At 37.6% G+C, this 20,641-nt stretch overlaps 1 protein-coding gene across 1 annotated transcript in view; it reads right to left on the bottom strand.

The window, feature by feature from the left end:
• Positions 1–5,591: 5,591 nt before the first annotated feature.
• IPO5 (importin 5) overlaps positions 5,592–20,641 on the bottom strand; it is a 51,372-nt gene continuing 36,322 nt past the window's right edge. Inside the window, exons 16-26 of the mRNA XM_054390765.1 lie at positions 20,287–20,419; positions 20,074–20,195; positions 19,525–19,621; positions 18,868–19,040; positions 18,463–18,574; positions 17,859–17,914; positions 14,206–14,328; positions 13,214–13,433; positions 10,478–10,706; positions 8,908–9,049; positions 5,592–6,286 (exon numbers count right to left, since the gene is read on the bottom strand). Coding sequence (XP_054246740.1) covers positions 6,200–6,286; positions 8,908–9,049; positions 10,478–10,706; positions 13,214–13,433; positions 14,206–14,328; positions 17,859–17,914; positions 18,463–18,574; positions 18,868–19,040; positions 19,525–19,621; positions 20,074–20,195; positions 20,287–20,419 — 1,494 coding nt within the window. The 3' untranslated portion in view covers positions 5,592–6,199. The remainder of the gene's footprint in view (positions 6,287–8,907; positions 9,050–10,477; positions 10,707–13,213; positions 13,434–14,205; positions 14,329–17,858; positions 17,915–18,462; positions 18,575–18,867; positions 19,041–19,524; positions 19,622–20,073; positions 20,196–20,286; positions 20,420–20,641) is intronic.

Here is a 20,641-nt window from a genome sequence, read left to right as displayed (position 1 = left end):
AGCAGCAAATTTTCCCCATACAAGCGTACGGCCTTCTCATACTCAGTTGTATCATCTCCATCTACTGGCCAGAAGGAACTTTAGCTGCAGCACAGAACTGGTGAGAGACAACCACTGCCTCCCCACACTTCACACTACCAGCAAAAATTGGCAGTTTTGAGGGGTTGGGTGGTTTTCAGATTTGTTTGTTTCCAACAATACCAACTCCTAAACAGACAAGACTCCACATTAAAAATGTCTCTTGGCATTTTATTCTCAGATATTTAAAAATGGCGATGTTGCACAATTTTACTTCAGGTGTTCCAGAAAAGGTGAGTCCTTGATTCAAGATCTTGTGTTACGATCATATTTTTCACTATTCTGAACCCAAGGCATTAATTTTATTCCAAGCTTTTTTTGGGTGCAACATTAGCTGTAGTATTTAAGAGAGTGTATGAACTGAGTATTAAAACTTTTCATTAATTCACATCAAATCCTGTCACCATAAGATAGGACTGTTATCGAAGTGCTGTTATCGAAGAACAGTGCTTTGTTAACAGTATATACTACATGAGAAAAGTATAATTCAGATTCTAAATGTAGCTTTCTATTGCTACTTTTTAAAAATGGCAGCAGTCACATATAATGCAGAAATAGTAAGTTGAAGAAATAATGCCCTTCATTTTTAACTCCTTCCTCACCCACAAAAGACACTGGCCATCCACAAAAGGCAGAAAGGAGTGGTAATGATGTTGGTAAAATGAGAGACAGGTATCAACCTTCTGAGTAAAACTATCTGAAGTTAAACTTTCAATTCCAGTCAGTTACCACTAACTCGGGAATACTTAATTTTTTTATTTTTTTTTTTAACACCTGCGAAAATGCCTCTTGGGAAGTGCCTGCTAACATATATCCTTCCCACTTTTCTAGAAGAGAATTCCATTCCAGCAACCAGTATGGCTCATGTGGTACCTCAGTACACCACACCCTACCAAAAAAACACACACACAAAAAAAAACCCCAAAACAAAAACCCAAACCAAAACAAAACCAAAAATCACTGAGCCACCTACAACCCCTTAAAACGTTCAGTGCTTATTGTTAGATTTAAAGTATCTATTGCTAAATAGGTGAAGTACCACTATGAGCATTTGTGGGCATCTAGTGTTATCACAAATTATTCTTAAACCAAGAGTGCTGCCAGTAATAAACTCAAACCCATTCTGATTTCATGGTTTAGCAGTTGCAAAAATTCTCTGCAAGTCATGGGCAGCCTCTGGAGTAAGAAAACAAAATCATTAAACCCCAAACAAACTAGGTCCTACCTTGTCTTCCTGAAAAGTAGGAAAAAAAAAATGTATCACCGGTCCTAACTAGAATGATAGTAAAATATCTCGCAAAGATCACAGAAACAAGTCTCCCCAGAGCAGAAATTACCATTCCTTGTCTCCAAAGCAGAGAGATGAATTTCACACTAACTCCAGCCTTGCAAAAGTGCTCAGAAACCGTCATCCCAGGCTGACTTTCTACACAAACTCAGAACAGCTGAGAGGCTAAGCGGTTTCTTCTCTAGCAGGCAATTAGAAAGATCAGAGCCAATTCTGTGAGCAAAATCTGTGAACTTGTAACAAATATAAAGACCAAACATTTGGTCCTCCTGGGCTGTGAAGGAACAAGACATTGCCTTTAAAAAGCAAATATTCTGATGCAGAAAAGTGTCCTAAAACTCCAGAGACAAACCCAGGGAATAACCATACCATCACTGATCTCAGTACTGGTATTCAAAGATAGGAAAAACACATCTTTCTCATATTCTGAGCAGGCCTCCAATTCCTTGCATCTCTTCTGCATCAGAAAAGACACTGTAGAAACCTCTTCCTGAACTATCATCAAATCAAATATCTGGCTTCTGGGCTATAGCGGTGGATAACGTCTGTTGAATGAGGCTCCTATGAAAAGGGAAGATTAGTTTGGTAGTGGTAAAGAGGCACAAACTCGTTATTCCACATGTTAATAGCATGTCAATAGCATGCTAGTATGAGGCTAATATAAACCAGAGAGAAACTGAACAAACTTGATGACAAAAAGGAGATATGAATGGAGGTAGCTTACACCCTTCAGAAACAGGAGTGTTTTCTAAATCATACATTTGAATGGGGATTAAATAGCAGGTAATTTATCTGTCAGTGTGAAACACTTCAGGAGTTAGTGAAATCTCCTTGAGAGCTGTCATGAGAAAGCAAGAGGGGGCCCATCTGACTTTTGCAGAAAGGATTTTTTTTTAATTGGTTGATTCTCTGAATAAGGAAAGAATATATTCCAAGAAATCAAAGTGTTCCCAAGTATTTGCATTACAGAACAACTACTGAGGCTGTTCAGTAAGCTACTGAACTGCCAATAATAAACATCATCCCACCACCTACCTGAGATACTAACAATTTCTCATCTGTCAGCATCAATGCAGGTGGTAGTCTCCTTTGATCTCAAATACTTATAAAAAAATATAATCTAGAAACATCTTGTTTTCCTTAAGGGGGCTGCAATTATTTATGTACCAACTTTGTTACAGACATACAGTATCAAGTGAGATGAATCCCATGACTTTTATCCAATATCGAGCCCATAAAGTCTCAACAGATAGTAAGGTGACCTGAGATACATTCTCGAAGCAATACAAACTATGATAATCCAAAAAGGGAAACAACCTCTACTGTACATCTTAGATCCTCTTTACTGCTTCTTGGAAGGTAAGAAATACAGTTCTTAACTAAGAGACCATCATACCCCATACAGGTTAAGTACAGCTGACTAAGCTGGCTAAGTCAGAGTAGACGACGATTGAACAGCAAAGGCTAAGGCTGCTCCCCAAAGATGCAAAGTAAAATATTGTAAAGTTGGAAAAAGGTAAGGAGAGGCAAATACTTGGCTTTCATATTAATAGCATTCTCATTGTATTTGGAAGACTCAGTGTACGTGTGCACCTCCACAGATACCTCTGAGGCAAAAATAAAACTCCAGTTCAAGAGCCCAAGGCAGCTGCACAGCTGGTACATATATGCATACACAGAGCCATTAGGAAATTCACCTTCCTTCTTTATTTCATCAAAAATTCCAACTGTGCAACATGTCTTACTTTCGCACAAGTACTGTATACATAACACAGAGATGTAGATGTGTAGAGAACAACAGACATTTGGCATAGTAACAACTGCTCTATGCTGGGGAATATGAGCCCTTGTACTCAGCATTACTTTGAAGTCTCTGTAGATGAAAAGCAATGACAGAATGCCAAAGGAGTACACAAAGTCCCCTGCTAAGAACATGAAGTCTAGAGAAATCTTACATAGATTTTGCACAGGATTCCAAGGAAGATCTTGTAGACAAAGCCAGGCAAAAGGGACTAGACGTTTATCTGCATTAGCAACCTACAGCTACAAACAAAAAGTAGTTTCACCTTGAGAATAGTAAGAACAGATATGTTTGGATGAAAAGTCACCTAAGCTACAGGAGATGAGCTACTTTTGAAAGCAAACACTTAAGAAAGCTAATGAAATGACAGTGCTGGAACACTGTGTCCAAAGCATGGGGAGTTTCTAGTTGGCTTTCACTGTTAAAAGTACAACCTTGAACACTTTTGCATGGATGTCTAGAGTGGGTTCAGTTCCCCTGATCTGCAAAGGCAGAGCAGTTATTGCTTGTGTTGCTCTTTATGCTACAGCAGGTGCATTTCTTACCATAAGTGATGGCTGAGCATTTTGATAAAGCATGACTGAAGTAATACTTCAGACGAATGGCTGAAAGAAGACTACAGTCCTTCCCACATCATGGATTCCTTCAACTCATTCAGAAGGATTACTTTTTATTTTTTGATAGCTGCTGATAAAGCTACTGTTCTTCCGCACTTCAGGCAACAGTAATCCAGTACAGTGGAAAGTAATATTGTCCAAGCACTTAAAAATTCTGTACTGCAAACATCAGTTAAGGAACCCAAAAAGCTAGGATTAGTGGTTCAAACATCTGCTAAATGTATGGAGAGGAAATGCAGAGTTTTAAAACTTTGAGTTGAAAAAACGCCACAGAAGCTTTTGAACATACCCTGAGACAAAGTCAGTGTGAACAGGCAAGACAAGACCTCCAGGTAATCCACTGGAACTGACCTACCTGTCAGGCTGTTACAGTCTCTGTACCCTTTTCTTTGAAAAAAGATTGTTAATGAGGCAGAGCAGCTTTGTGCAGTTGCTTCTGTGCCAGCTCTAGTACACAGAGCAATCCCATCTCCTGGTTCCATTTGTTCTCACTTACTTGGGTTGAAAGAATGGAAAAGATTGAAGTTGGTCTATTAAGAAAGTGTCCTACATGCTGCTCTCTTAAATTACAAGAGGCCAAAGCTGATGCTATGTCCAAGAAATACCAAATGTGCTACTATTTTCTCCATGTTATGGTAGTCCAAAGAAGTGAAAAGAAAAAAAAATTCTAAGCATAAAGCTTTGAGAAAAAGTACAAAAAACAACCTTCAGGGAAAACAAATGCTTTAGACTGAGGGGAAATTTAAATAAAGACTACTTGAAAAATATCCCAACAAAGAAAATAGGATAGAGCCCAATTGTTGTAGTCAAGACCTGCACTTGACATAACTGACCTAATACTAGTTCTCACACAGTACTGGTTCATTTTCTAGATGTATAAATGCCTGAATTTCTGTAAATCCAGGATACTACTATTTAACAGAGTGGAAACTGGGCAGTAGGTATTTTGTTAAACTGTTTCAGTTGCCTCTAAACTAACAAGTGTCAACCCCTAGGGTTATGTCAGTTTGTGTCACAGATATTTGGATATAACAGTCCTGGGCTGGTTCTAGTTCATTTCATCCTAGATTCCTTTTATTGTTTGGGGTTTTATTGAAACATTTTGAAAGGTAAAACTAAGTTTGTTCTTTAGTAAGACAGGAATTTATTACATGCAAAGTTCTATCTTTTCATGTTACAAAGAAAAACAACTTGCACCTTCTTCAAAACCATTTGTATGTTTTAACAGACTATTGAGATTGACTTGAACACTTCCTAGATGTGTTCCTTATCTTCAAAGTGCAAAAATTTCACTCACCTTTCTCAGACATCAGATACTTTATGCTTACGTTTGCTGCTATGGCAGCTGGTAAATGGTGTAATGCTCTTGCAGTACCAAAAAGACTTAGAAAATTCTTTGACGCTTTCAGGTCAGATCATCAATTAAAGGACTGTTTTAAATAAAACACAGACTAGTATAACAGTATTGCTGGGTGGCCAGAGCATGTTGCATGTTTGCATCTGGAACAACACTACATTTTATAAGTTATGAAATGCAAGCATTAAGCCAAGATATGTAAATTTACCATCATAAGAGGAATGCCATTAATTTTCCATTCCATACACTTGGGTGAAAAACTTGTTAAAAAGTTGAGAAACAAAAATGCATAAAATCTGTAGTAGGCAACAGTATACAAAGTCTCAAATATAAAATTACGGTTTTGTATAGTTTGTAACTTGCATCTTTTCACAAGAGGAAATTAAAGGAACCACACATCACTGAACTTCTACACAAGCTTCTTGTGTTTCAATGTAATTTATTGAGGAGTGAACGAGATACTGTCAGACATGCCAAAGACTTCACATTCAAGGGCTGGAAGCTGAACAGCTTTCCTCATTGAGTCACAGTACAAGCTGTTTTGGGGAATCTGAATGTGCGATCAATGAGGTCTTCATGCTTGATGTTTGTCTTCAGTTTTTCATCTTCTGATCTACTAACTTGTTGGGCAGAAGGACACTTCCTGCCCTACAAAGATTCACACTCCAATTAATACAATTAACACTAGATGTAGAGAAACATTTATCTTGTATACCGTACATCTACTGCTGAAGATCTTAAAGCTGTTTCTTAATTCATTACGTCTAGTGAGAAAAATTAATCTTGTTTCCCTTTCACCATCATATGGATGGCTTATATAGTTAGAAAAATACTCTTCAGTGCTATTGTAGGGTTTACTTCTTCCATGTTGTGGGATAGAAATCGATTTAAACATCATTCTGAAAGAATGCTTCTTCTCGCTGCCACTGCCTGTAGGTTGCAGAATGGCCTACACGCACTACAAGTTCTGGTTTTACTCAAAAAAGAAACAAAAGAAATCTAAGCAATAGGGTAAACGTTTATTTGGAGTTAGTTTTCTTCCAGATAATTAAGGCCCTTCAAGCAGAGTTCAGGAGCTCCTGTATGGCTGCCTGTTGATCTGCATTGAGCTGTGATATGCATTCTGTCCACAGTCCTCCAGATGTCTAGAAAACAAATGAGAAGTTGTCTTTGTGTAGCTGACAAGTTTCTGAAACACGTTATAAAAACTTTCCTATTTTCACAAAGCTCAGCCTTCACTGGGCTTAATCCTGCAATACATACCAAAAACTAACAGACCGAAATATTCAGTTACAGTCCTACATAGGTTCAACTAGAGATGTTCTAAAATGCTGAACAGAAGCAAGCACTGGGAAAATAGCATCAGAGTAATTGATCTGAAATTCTTGAAACTCCCTGTAATTAAGTGGGTCAAATGACAACCAACACCTCTTAATTAACCATAGCCTGAATTATTTGCTCCATTTGCATTGATGTTAAAGGATCAATGTTCAGGCAAAACTGAACCATGCATAAATGCCAAGAGTATCTTTTGGGCACTGGTGCACCAGTAATGCATCCAGAGAAAAGGAGCATTGTGATTACAGCATGACCTGCTACATACAATGTGTATGCGTGCACACAAAAATCTGCTGCCAACACACAGAATTCTCTTTAGGGAAAGGAACAGCAAACTACTTCCCAGAGAGGAGAGAATGTACACAGAGCATCTACCTGGGTATATGCAAACCCACACTGCACCTCAGTATACCTCCTCTGTGTTACCACAGCCCTCAGCTGAGACATCAGCTTTTCAAGTAAACATCAGTAGAGAGTGGCTCTAATGGGACCAGAAAATGCTGAAAATTGAAGAAGGTTGGAAAAGTATTTATTCACTTATCAATAGAAGCTGGAAGCAAATGGCACCCTGCTTTCTTTAGAAGGATAATGACAGGGAAAAACATTGCAGGTGATTGGCTTTAAATCTTTAGAGTGGCTTTTGTGATAGCAGTATACTTGAAGTGAATAAAAAAAAAAAAGAAGTTTGAATTTACATTTAACATATTTTATGTTCAGTTCTATTATAATGCCCTTTTCTTGCATACCTTAAAAAAAAGGATTCTCAGAATTTGAAGAAACTATTGAGTTTGGGTGTTCTTAGTTTTAAATAATATTAGATATTTTAGACTCTCAGTGTATAATGGAATACTGCAGAAATAAATGTGTTCTTCCCACTTTTCTGACACATTTAAATTTATACTCTCCACTGAACGGTTTCTGGCCTGAGAATACCTAAGTTTAATTCTAATTATGGCCATAATGTTTTTCATGCCAGATGTTGGCAGTGGAACAGCTCATTGAGATCATAGAAAGACCAGCTTTCTCCTGCAATCTGGGAAGCTGTAGCAGGCAGACTGCTCACAACTACATAGCCTTTAAAGTTCTTACCACAGTATAAAATACTTACAGTGCTTTGCTAAGTCAAAGTACTATGTGTGAAGAGAGACAGGATTGGTAACAGCATACTAATACTGTATTTTTGAGTACATGAATTTTATCATCCACCTCACTTCCTCCTCACCCCTCCCATCTGAAGATAAATCATTTAACCAACACAGAAGTCGTATTTCCATATTTCCATTCCTATCAAAGCAAGGTTTTGCTATACACAACTAATCTACATATCTATGTCTCATTAGACTTAAAAATAACCAACTAGCCTTGAGCATTTAAGTTAAAAGTGAAACAAATGCTTTAGCATGCTCAAATAGAAAGTTCCACACCCAGACTTCAAGTCTAACACAAAGGATTCCTATTTGTCAGAATCTGGAGCAGCCACTTTTCACTTTGAAACTTTTCTTGGTTTCATTTTTATGCCTTCAGTTTCAACAAGCATTTTCTACCAGAGATAACACACCTCATGGTTTGATACACTCATCCAAGTGAATCCTTTCCAAAATGAAGTATTCCTAAAATTCTTGAACCTAAGTTTTGCCAAAGCATGACAGGCAGAATGGACAATAATTGAATTGCTGCTGCTCCAAATCGTCTATGCTATATCCTTGCCAGGCACACTACTTTGTATCATTAAGTGCTGCAACTGTCAAGCACATCCACCTGATAATATTTGGCCCCAGATCAGATTTGTCCTGTGAGCACTATCACTTCCAATACTGTCAAGAGGTGCAGCTTAAATACTTGGGACATCCCCATCACTGTTAAGTGCTCACAATGACACAAACAAAATGAACTTTGAGGCAGTTCCCTGAAGGCAGGGAAAACATTGAACAGTTGCGTATATTTGCACTGGATTAAAGAGGGCAATAGTAAAAAATTGTTTGTGGTTTGCTGAAGCCTTTGCTTTATTAGTCTGTCACCACAGGGTGCTGGGGACTTACAGGAACCACATGCTGAATCAAATCCTGTAATGCAGTTCACTGATACAAAGACAAGCAGATTTCTCTCTGGACTTTAATTTCTGACACTGGGGGTGGGGGGCAGAGGTGGTGGAAAAAACGACCTGCAAAAAATGATACTGGCTAGCATGTTAGTTAGCTAGCTGCATATCTTCATTTTCAAAATTAATCAGCTTCTGAAGTTTATCAGAAGAGACAGACTTCATTCAAAATGTTACCAAATTTAATAATTAATGGTTCAAGGAATGAGCAAAGATCTCTGTCTGAAGCATAATTTTCTAAGGAGACAAGATTCTTGAAGTTAACAGTTTAGCTATTTCCGAAAGTTGGTTCTCAATGTGCCCTTTTTACCAAAGAAAGCCTTTCTTTACCTGCACTTGACGAACCACATTAGCCAACCGCTTGGTACATGGATCTTCATGTTTAATAGCTTCGTGAATTACACCATCAGCAATTATTCCAAATATTCTGGGAAGGTTAGAGTTGTTGGGACCGAGGACAACCGGATTGTTGCTGTTACAATCAAAATATATACTACAAATTAATATTTTTAGCTAAACATCAAACAATTTACATATGAGTTCAGCAATTTTGAAGTATGTTATTCTAAAGTTGCTTATTTACACCTAAGTTTCACTCAGGTGAATAAGTCTGCATAGCTTTGCTGCCTGCTAACAGAATGTTCCCTCTCCTGTTAATATTTAACCAGCCTACACTTTATCAGGAAGAAGTTCTGAACCTTACAGAATGGTTGAGTTCCATGCAGATGGAACCGTAAATAGCGTGACAGAAATACCCTGCCTGTAAGAGCTTGCTGCTCTCTCGCTCAGTACTGCAAGGGGGTGGAGGTTGTGTTACTGGTGTGAAGAGCACCAGTGACTTCAGCTGTCCACCAGCACTCACTGACACAGCAAGTAACAGTTCTGCTCCCTATTTCACTGCCAAGTATTGATGTGGAATACTGGCAACCAGGGATCTGAGTGGAAAACATTATCTACTTGCAAGCCCTGCCACCTACCACTGTTTGAATGCAGAGGCTGTGAAGGGACTATGACTGAAGGGACTCCAGAGAAGTACATAGCAAGGCTGAGCCACCTGTACAGAATTGAGTACAAAAGTGTGCTAGTACTGTAATTTCTGATTCCTATATATGTAGTATTAACATGGCATCTCTACACAACTGCATTTTTATCAATCTAGGGACCTCAGCTGACACCACACATTGAGACCTTGCCTCAATAAAGAGATAAGATACAAAGTATTCATATAGTAGGAAAGACTGTGGAGAGTCTAGGTTATTTTCTTTGTTTTTCTAAGACACAATACAGCATCATGCAGAACAGGGCTACTACATAATGTTTTATAAGCAGACATGCTTACACTCAGTTATGAAGGACAAATTGTCAGTTATTCTCTCCACTGACCTATGAGAAGGAGCACAAATCTGAAGAACACGCTGTGGGGTCAAGATGCTTTCAATAACAACCAAAATTATTATGACAAATTTATTAAGAGAGACAGCACTATACCATGAACGTATCTGCATTACTTCTCTACTTCATTTTGAAAAGAAGGCTGCAAGGGCACGTGTGCTGCTCTTAAGCAATAGGAGCTGACCAGTTATTACAGCTGATATGTAATCAGAGTATTAAATTTTTTCTGAAATTCTCTGTACTAGTTGCCAGCTGATCTTTTCCATCAGATGTATAGAACGCAGTCAAATTTTTTCAAGCCATAGACATTACTTAGGCTGACAACACTTCTTTTTTTCTTCCTCTCCTTTAAAAAGGCAAGCAATAACATCATGGAAGGCTTAGTTCTGACATTCCAAATTATCTTCTCCAAAGCATATTAACAGATTCTCTCTTTTAGAAAATGAATGGAAGGAAAGAACCTGCAAGCAATCTGACTTTCTGCATCCATGTTGAGACTTGGCCTTACCTCTCAATTAAGTCACATAGATAATTGAAGGTATGAACAGCTTCCTCTTTATCTTCATGAAGTGGAAGCCATGATAACCAATGTGGCAGGACCTCTTCCACATTTACACAGTCAGGCTTGAACTTCATTATCTTTCCTACAGCTGAAATGCAGTTCTCTGTTGCATTGACATTCTCTTTGGTTTTGGCATCTGGTGACTGAATGACTCTCACCAGCAATGGAAGCGCCTCTAATTGTTAAACAACACAAGAATAAAGTTTAATGCACCATCAAGTTACATTCTATTAACATCAAATTCTACATGAGACTACAGCACACAGTAAAAATGGCCTATTTTGTGGCCCAAGCACCAAAATCCCAACATCCCATTGTTTCTAGGTTCTTCCCTGCTCAATCATCATTAGATGAAAACCAGCTAAAACTATCCAAGGAAACAAAAGAAAACAGCTACTGCAAGTTTGAATTTGCTTTTTGAGTTAAGGTATTAAAAGAAATTAATTTCCTGTGTCACTCAACTGGAGTTATGCAGCCTACGATGTACAAGACATCATACCTTAGAGTAAAAACACAGGTAACAAGCGTGATATTTTTAATATAACAGGATCTATAAACATGGGATGATGAAAAACACTGATGCAGTGACATTCACGTTAATTTGGACTGTAGTGCATGGCCACAGCATATGCCGGCTGCACATCTATTGTTTGTGGACATTATATATAAATATGTGTGTACACAGACACACCTCCCACCACCGAAGCGTGCAATAGGAAAAGGCAATAGGAGTAATCTCATCTGGTGAGCCCACTTGGCAGTTTAGATTCTAAAAATTAAACATTAAGGAAACCTGACAATTTTATGACTAGGCTAATAGCAATTATATTTTCAAAGTTATGTGGGTAACCACATACACACTTCTAAATGAACATATATATTTTTAGCTACTAGTGTCCAAGCAGACTTCAGAGCACTCTGCCTTTGTATTCTTTCGCTAAAAATGCTCAAACTGTGAAATTCTGCATCAGCACAGAAAACAGGTTGTGGAATTGTGCAGAAAACACACTTCAAAATAACTCCAATTACTAAGGAAGAGCAAGATGTCACACTGTTTCATTTTGATGAGTACGTGGCAGCTTTGCAGTTGAATAACACAATGATACTTGCTATATTAACCTCACTGAATTAGATTTTTGAAGAATTTAGCAGCTATAAAAAATACATAACAGAAGCAATGTTGTCGGTCACAATTTTTGTAACCACATTTAGAATGTTACTTGATTTTCTGTAGACTTTCCTTCAATCTTATTTCTTTGTAATTTAGTTCATCTATTTTTAATTCTTTGTTTCATCATAAAGCAGCTCTTCTGTCATTTACAAGTTACCTTTACATTGTAATTTTCCAGCTGAGGGCCAAACCCACTCGCATTAATGTATCTGCTTTTTCTGAGTAGTGTTTAGACTTTAACATACTGCTACAAACTTACAACAGAACAACATGTCAGTGCTACATATTAATCAGTAAACAAATGAAGTTATAAATAAAAGCTCACAAACCTTGTGAGAACATAGTAAAACCTATGGGGTAGACAGCTGCTCATGCCATAGATTTAACTTTCTGATCATAACACATCTCCATTGATTGAACTAAACAACCAAGTTCTTTCATGTACATGTGAAAATTTTTGAGATGCCTGCTAATAAGCTGTATGATGTAAAGTAAAAAGATCTAATCTAAATATACAGCTAAAGGAAAAGCCAAGTGTCTGGGTTTAATCAAGGATTATTTGTCCAGATATAAAGGATCAATATTGTTAAACTTTAAGTGGGCCAAGGTACAGTCTAATGAATTAAAAATAAAATTAAGACTTCAACAGATGCCAGAATCCCCAAAAGTCCAAAATTAGAGCTGTCTTGACCTCTATTGATCTAAGACTTATGTTAAAGCCCTATTTTATCCCTAGTGTATGGTTCTTATTTTCTCCAGAGCATCACTGAATTGAGTTTTCATTTAAGATTCAGTTGAAACACATATTTGAAACAGCAGACCAATTTTTTTGTAAAAAAAAACCGGAAGGAAACCTCTGCTAATGTGTGTGGAACACTGAATTCATTGACTGGCAAGAAGACTGCCAGCAGACAAAAATTTAAATTCAAGACAAATTTGAAGTTTTAAAGAAACTCAAGATATTCAGAAAGAAAGCAAAGTGTTTCTAATAGGCATTATGACACTCATTTTATGTCTTGGGTCACAGAAATTAGGCTCCTTTTTATATAATGGGAAAGCAGAGACCCACATTAGTTGTATTCTAGGCTGCTCCTTAATACAGGTCACTTGTATAATTTTTCCAGGCATCCAAAAAGGTTTGCATAGGTATGTAACTATATTAGTATTAATAACAAGTAACTATGAGACAGGTGTGTACCAGAAAACTATTTTTTATTAAATCAATGTGTCAAGCCTATTTTTCAAAAAAATTTTAGAAGATGATGTACATCAAGTCTTGTTAAGCAGTAAGTGTTACAACAGAAATGTTATTAAGCAGAACATCATTACAAGCCCAAGGAACTCAGGTAACTTTGCTAATCATCACCAGTCTACCAAACAGGTTATGTTAGCAATCTATTTCACTCTCTCAAAGGGAAGAGACAGTATTAACAAAAATTTTATTAGTTTTTCTACCAACCCACACCACCCCCAAATCACAAATTCAGTTTTCATCAGATGCATGTACCTACCTGTGCAAAAAGGACGATAGCTGTCCCCACCAAATTGTGCCATAACTCCAACACCATAGGCAGCTGCTTGCCTAACCTCTGGGCTATTGTCACATACCGACTGTAGCATTGGCCTCAGGAAGTATTCAGCGTATTTGAATGAGTAGGGGCTGCAGTGCTCTATGATATCGTCAAAAATGCATAGTCCCCACTGCCTGTCCGGCCATGGCCTATGTGGACACTGCATCAAAAACAGGTAACATTTAAGCCACCTCAAAATTGCTCATTTAAGCCACCTCAAAATTGCTCATTTAAGCCACCTCAAAATTGCTCATTTAAGCCACCTCAAAATTGCTCATTTAAGCCACCTCAAAATTGCTCATTTAAGCCACCTCAAAATTGCTCATTTAAGCCACCTCAAAATTGCTCATTTCTCCAGCCAATTCCTTATCCATGGAACAGTCCATCCATCAAGTCGGTGACTGTATCAACAGAACAATCATAGCAACAGTGGTCTGGTATTTTTGTTAAAATCTTCATGGATTAAATTCATTTTTACAAACACTGAATTTGCTGTAGGAGTATGTGCAACAACATCATAAAACAAAAATCCAGGTGAATATTTGAGCTAATTAAAAGCATAATTATTTTTAGGCTGAATCCTTTACCTCCATTTCACACTGAATTACCTATTTCAGTTTCAATTTTTCCCAATAGTCTGCAACACTTTTTTAGCCCTCTTGAAATCACTTTTAGTATCTGACACTCCCAGGCAAAACAAATTTCTCAAAATAATTTTGTGTATCAGTGACCCTGGGTCTTGCAAAACATTAGAAGTAGCACAACAATGCGGGTGTTTAAAAAGCATAGGTTAACAATTTTGTGCTTGATCCAAAATAAAATCTTCAGCTGCCTCTATTTTGTGAAGAAGTAATCGCCACATTTTATCTACCAAGTTTACGAAGATTCCAGAATGGAATCTAAGCCAAATTAAAAGAAAGCAAGGTACTTACAATTAGGTTGACAATTAGTGGAAGTAGCCTTTCAAACCATGGCAGTACCTTCTCCTTATAACTGCTGAATATTGAGTGCAGAATGTCCGATACTTTAGTCAAAATATAAACGTCATTGTCATCCTGATAGGAAATGGACACAAGTCACTTTAAGACCAACAATCTTTAAAATAGTGGAAGTAACATGAAATTCTAAGGTCTAATTCTAACTAATGGAATAAAGTGATTCAATTATTTATTTTGTAAACCCAGTCTTTCAAAGCCCATTTTTTCAACTCTTGGTCTAATCACAGAGTGGTTTGAGTTGGAAGGGGCCTTGAAACATTGTTTAGTCCAGCCTCCCTGCCGTAGACAGGGACATCTTTCATTAGATGCAGCTGCTCAAAACCACATCCAACCTAACCATGAATGCTTCCAATGATAGGGCATCCACAACTTCCATGGGCAACCTGTTTCAGTGTCTCACCACCCTCATTGCAAAAATTCTTCCTGATATTCAGTCTAGACCTATACTCATTGCCTCTTGTCCTGTAAACAGATGCTGGTAAAAGGTCTCTCTCCAAGTGAACCCCCTCTATATATATTGAAAGGCCACAAGAAGGTCTCCCCAGAGCTGCCTCTACTCCAGGCTGAACAACCCCAACCCTCTCAGCCTTTCCTCATTAGGAGAGGTGCTTTCCCACCCTCTGATCGTTTTTGTGGCCCTCCTGTGGATCCACATTATCAGGTCTGTATCTTTCTTGTACTGGTGACCCCAGAGCTGTATGTCCCCAAATGGGGACATACACACAAGAGCAGGAGATTCACATCCTTTGACCTGTTGGCCACACTCATTTGATGCAGCCAAGGATATGGCTGGCTTTCTGGGCTGCAAGTGCTAGCTGATGACTCCTGTACAATTTTTCACCTACTAGTATTTCCAAGTCCTTTTCCATAGGGCTGCTGTCAATGCTTGCATCCCCAACCTGTACTGATACTAGGAATCACCCCAATCCAGGTGTAGAACCTTGCACTTGGCCTTGTTGAACTTCACAAGTTTTGCATGGGACTAACTCTTAAGTCTGGACAGGTCTCTCTGGATGGCATACCATACCTCAAATGCACCAACTATACCATTCAGCTTGGTGTCATATGCAAACTTGCTGATAGTGCACTTCATCCCACTACCTATGTTGTTCATAAAGCTATTGAAGAGAACTGGTCCCAGTAGAGACCCCTGAGGGAACTCCTTTTAACTGATCTCCATTTGGACACTGAGCCACTGAATGCAACTCTTCGCATATGGCCATCCAGCCAATTCCTTATCCACTAAACAGTCCATCCAATTCAGTGACACGGTTGTTGTGTGGGACCATGTCAAAGGCCTTTCAGAAGTGAAGACAGATGATATCAGTTGCATGGCTGGCCATGCAGCCACTCTGCCACAGAAGCTGCCAGATTAGTCAGGCATGATTTGTCCTTTGTGAGGCCACACCAGCTGTCTCTATCATCTCCCTGTCTTCAATGTGCCTTGACATAGCTTCTAAGAAAATCTGTTCCATGACTTCACGAGGCATAGAATTAGAATGACTGGTTGGTAGTTCGCAGGGTCCTCCTTTTTACCCTTCTTAAAAATATACGTCTCTTGCTAGTACTCAGCTGCCTAGGACTTCAAAGTTTGTTTCAGTCAAAAAATTTATCAAGACAATCATTGTCACGTGCACACTGGCTTCAGTACATTTTCTTTGCAGAAGATAGAAAGCCCTTTTCCTCTTATCACTTCATTTGTCACCTTTGCCCAATTAATGCATCAAACTGGTGAAGTAAAGATCCTTAGCTCAGATTCACCTATTAATTCATGTTCGATCTGCAAGAGAGGATTGTTCCCTGGATACACTTGTGTAGGGAAAGCCCTTTTAACTTTGTTTTAAAGCACATTCTGCTGTACTCAGCATGATTCCTTTAACTGGTTTATGCTTTTAACAGGCATGAAAAACAGTTTCTGGACCCTAGTGAGAAACTATTAAGTATTTCTCATGTAATAGGCAGCTTCCCATAACTAGATACTTAAAGCTTCCCTAGATAGATAACTGCGTTCTCAAGACATAATTCAAGCGGTAACTCTGGAACATACACACAAACGAAAGCAGAGGCAGAGAATTGCTGCAGCACGCTGCAAGGTAAGGCCTGTTTACCAACACCTGATAACAGATTCTAAGGGGGAGAGCATAACACTTGCCTACTGTATGCCTTCTCCTGCCCTCTATCAAATTGGCAGTTCAGTTTATTCCCTAAACCAGGGCTGGATATCTTACTGAAACCACTGTTTGACTCTCTCTCATGACTTTTTACACTCTGTTTCTGCTGCCTTGAGGAACATAAACATATTCTGGGACCAAAGGTATATACCAAAATGTTACTCATTACCATATGTTAATTCTGTCCATATGACAAATAACATTCTGGTCCCACTCCTACTTTTACAAGGTAATGAAGACAAGTCTTCCTTGCAGTCTTAAAAAATATTAGGGGGGAGAAAAAAAAAAAAAAAAAAATCAATCAGCAAGGTCAAATGTAAATTAAAGATTTTTTTTAATGCCTTGCAACTCTGTTGCAGAGTATTCATTCAGCTTTTCTGAAACTGCTGCATGCCAGCATTTCTCTTATCGGTACAGTGACACAACATAACAAACCACCTAACTCACTGGTTGTAAGAATGAACAGTAAACATTGCAAATAAGAAAGGGAGAAAATTCAGGAAAGGCTCTTGGCTCAGAACTTGAGTTTTGTTATTTTTTTGATCCCAAGCAGTATGTAGGCACCAAAAATTGTGAATGCTAAGGGAATGTTCTCAAAAGAAAGGTACTCAAGGACAGCATTACATTTGAGAAAGTATTTACATATAGATGCCCAATATGTTAAGATATTCTGGAGACTGCATACAGGTTAAACTCCTGTAAACAAGTTTCATAACAGTTCACAAGCTTCACACCTGCAATGTGTGGCAAAAATGTCTTAGTTCTTAAATTTACCAAGTATCCTCTATGACTCATGTTATAAGCAGCAGTAACTTATTTTCTATTACTCTCTGTACCAACAATAATTTAATAGCTATCTCTTCTACCATCACTGCAGAGTGAAAAGTCAGTTGGTATCTGAGCAGATGAGTAGTTTATTTGGCATTCTTGCATCAGCAAACATACTAGGTCAGGTATTCATCCTGCTGTCCTCCTTCGATACTAGGTCTATTCTACGAGACAGGCTCCTGATCTGACATGCCAGAGGTTTAGGTATCAGAGGTATACTCAAGGCTAAGAGTTGCCTAAACCATAAGGCACAAAGGCAAGTCAGCTTTATATTATCACTGATACAGCATTTGACAGCAGACTATTTCAAGTCACTAAAAATTGTTTAAGAGGATGAAGAAAATGAAGCGCTATATCCTGAACTACTTCATTACACCTGACAAGGAAAACTTTCGTATTTTCTAATTCACACATGCAACTATGACCCATTTCTTACTAGAAGTTTTAACCAATATGGTAACAGAACATTTGTGCAGAATGAAGTAATTCCACAGATATACTATGCTACTCAATTAAAGCATACTACATCTATGTAATGTATTTCTATCCTGCCGCCTTAGAGTAGAAAAACTCCCCAAACCAACTTACTTCATCTTGTAATGACTCTTCAACTTGTTCATCATAGTCTTCATCTTGTCTTTTTACTAAATGAAAAAAGAATTTAAAAATTAAAACATTACATTTCTACAAGTGCGTAAGAAGACTATAAAATGGAAAAAAAATTATGCAGAAACAAATTTAGAAAATAGGAAATGACAGCTGAAGATGTAACAGGAATTTTCTGTACTTAAAAAGCTTCAAACCACTTTCACAGAAAAACAAGAAGCATAAGACAGTTCCTAAGATAGAAATAAACACACCAGTTCGTCCACAAGGACAAGAGAAGTGCATAAATATAAGAAGGTATCACTGCTTTAAGAAAACTGCAAAGGCTTCAAATGAAAAAAAACAACCAAACAAAAAAAATCAACAGAAATACCACCATAGACACATGCACAGTAAACCTGTCCATTTTTGCAAATTATGCCACCTTCGTCCTCCCAGGACTCAGAATTTTAACTCATGAATTCTGTTGTTTCAAAGACCAATTACCTTACGTAAATACACAAATTAAAGAAATGCGAACCGCCTCTTCTGCCTGTTTTGTCTCAGAATTATTAGGAATTCTGCTTTAATGTACATATTAACTTACCCTGTCTTAATTCTTGATTTTTAAAGTGCTCTTCTAGTTTTCCTTTTAATATTCCTCCAAGTTCTTCGAAGTGTTCATTGTTAAGGCATCCATCTCCCATTACCTCAATGCACTAATGAAATAAAATTATGTTTTTCAACTTTAAGTTAAATGAACAATCTCAATGAAATCTAAGCACACAGTATCAACACATGCTCTGCTAGATAGCTAGCAGAAATAATGCCAATAGAACGTTTATACTGCAATTAATGCTCAAAGATAATATCACTATACAGTGGTTTGCAGTAAAAATGAGCAAATCTGGTACTTTTTGTCAATATTTTTGCATTTTGGCTCTTGCAAAAAAAGAAACATGTAATTTCTTACCACAAAAAGCAATGTCACAAAATTTCTAAAGAACGTTACCTTTGCAAAAGAATGCATTATGTCTGAGAGAACATCTGAATCTGGTTCTGCACCAATGGCTTTGATAAGCGCATCACACATGAAGTGCCACATCTCTGTAAGGTACTCTGGCCCACGAAATCTAGCACATTCAAGAAGGAGGGGCATTGACTCTGCTGCTGCCACTCGAACACGTTTGATTATTAAGGAAATAATACAATAAAGACCAACATAAAGTGCTTAGAATTTAACCTCTGACCACCATACCAAAGTCATTAGTTTTCTACCTGAAATGGATTGTTCAGAGCATTTTATTTCTTAATTAGATACAAATTAAAATCACAGGAAAATTAAACCATTTGCTATTTAGAAGTTGTTTCAAGCCTGTTTAGAGCCACGATAGAAAAGCTAGTCAAGTTTTCCTTCACTTGGCTAGCATAAACATCACTTTCTCTACTGTTTGTTTTTAATGTTACATGCTTCTTTAAAAAGAAACTGGGGGAAAAGTAGGATACACTGCCTAAAATAGTGTGTAAAATGTTCACAGAAAATTTCTGCTACAAAGCAACAGAATATTTTAACACTAGCACTTTCAGCTCATTTAGGAAAATAGTAAGCATGACTTTGTTCTTCCAAACTAAATTTCCATTTTCACAGGAGAATTTGTTAGTAGGATATCATCATGGAAGTAGAATTTCAGCAAGGGAACCATCAGCTTTACGACTTGCTCTGTGTACTCCACAAATTCTTCTTTTAGTTCTTTTGCATAGCAAACCTGAAACAAAGCATGGAAATGCCACCTTTAAGGGAAAATACTGTTACTAATATTCTTCAACTACGTAATGGTGAAAAAGATTGTTAAAGAAGTTTAAGCTTTTTATTAAAAAAAAAGCATAGCAATCCATTTACCTAGTTCCTTCACTGTAACATTTTGAAGAAACCCTGGGCAGCAAGAGTTTTTAGTATATATGCTTTTTCAAAGCAAATTCAAAAACATCCATATTTGCAAAAAGGAACGACTCTGTAACACTTCCAATTCCTTAGAAGTTTAGCTAACAAAGAAGAACTATCTGTTAATCTTCAAAATTGAAGTTCTAAACTAAAGAAACTATTTTTAATCAAGTAAGCCACACACAATGATGTACTGAAAATCCAAGCTTAAAACTATAAATCTGAAGAAAAGCTCAACTATTTAATTTAACACTAAAGAGTCTTTCCATCACTTACCAGCATTTGGCATGCAGTTGCTTTTTCTTCAAGGCCTGCAGTTTTAATTCCAAAACTTTGCTGATCTCCTAGGTTTACAAATTCCCAACCATCATCATCACTCATATTCTCCATATCTTGTGCTGTTATAGAGAGAGAGAATTAAAAAAATAAAATCCAAAAGTGCTACAAGATCATTTCTGTATTTCAAGAACAACATTATCTTAAACATACTGTCTAGAAGAGCTACTTCAGGTTTAATGGATGCAGTCTTCATTAAAGGTCCCATTACAACAGGAAGGTACTGCTGAAATTCCTTTCCAAGAATTTTACACATTCTGGCCCATGCTGAGATCATATACGAAATCTATAAAAAAGAAGAGTCAGAATTTTTATGACCCACATTTAGCTAAATTCATGTTTTAAAAAAGCATAAAGGAAGAGCATTTTGCAGTAAGACAGGTCAGGAGGCAATCTGCTAAACAGCAGCTCCATGGAGAAGGACCTAGGAGTCCTGGTGGATAACAAGTTACCCATAGGACAGCAATGTGCCCTTGTGCCCAAGAAGGCAAATGGTATCCTGGGGTGC

Source organism: Indicator indicator, chromosome 1 (assembly GCF_027791375.1).
Source record: "Indicator indicator isolate 239-I01 chromosome 1, UM_Iind_1.1, whole genome shotgun sequence".
NCBI lineage: Eukaryota > Metazoa > Chordata > Aves > Piciformes > Indicatoridae > Indicator > Indicator indicator.
This window is presented reverse-complemented; position numbering and strand designations above follow the sequence as displayed.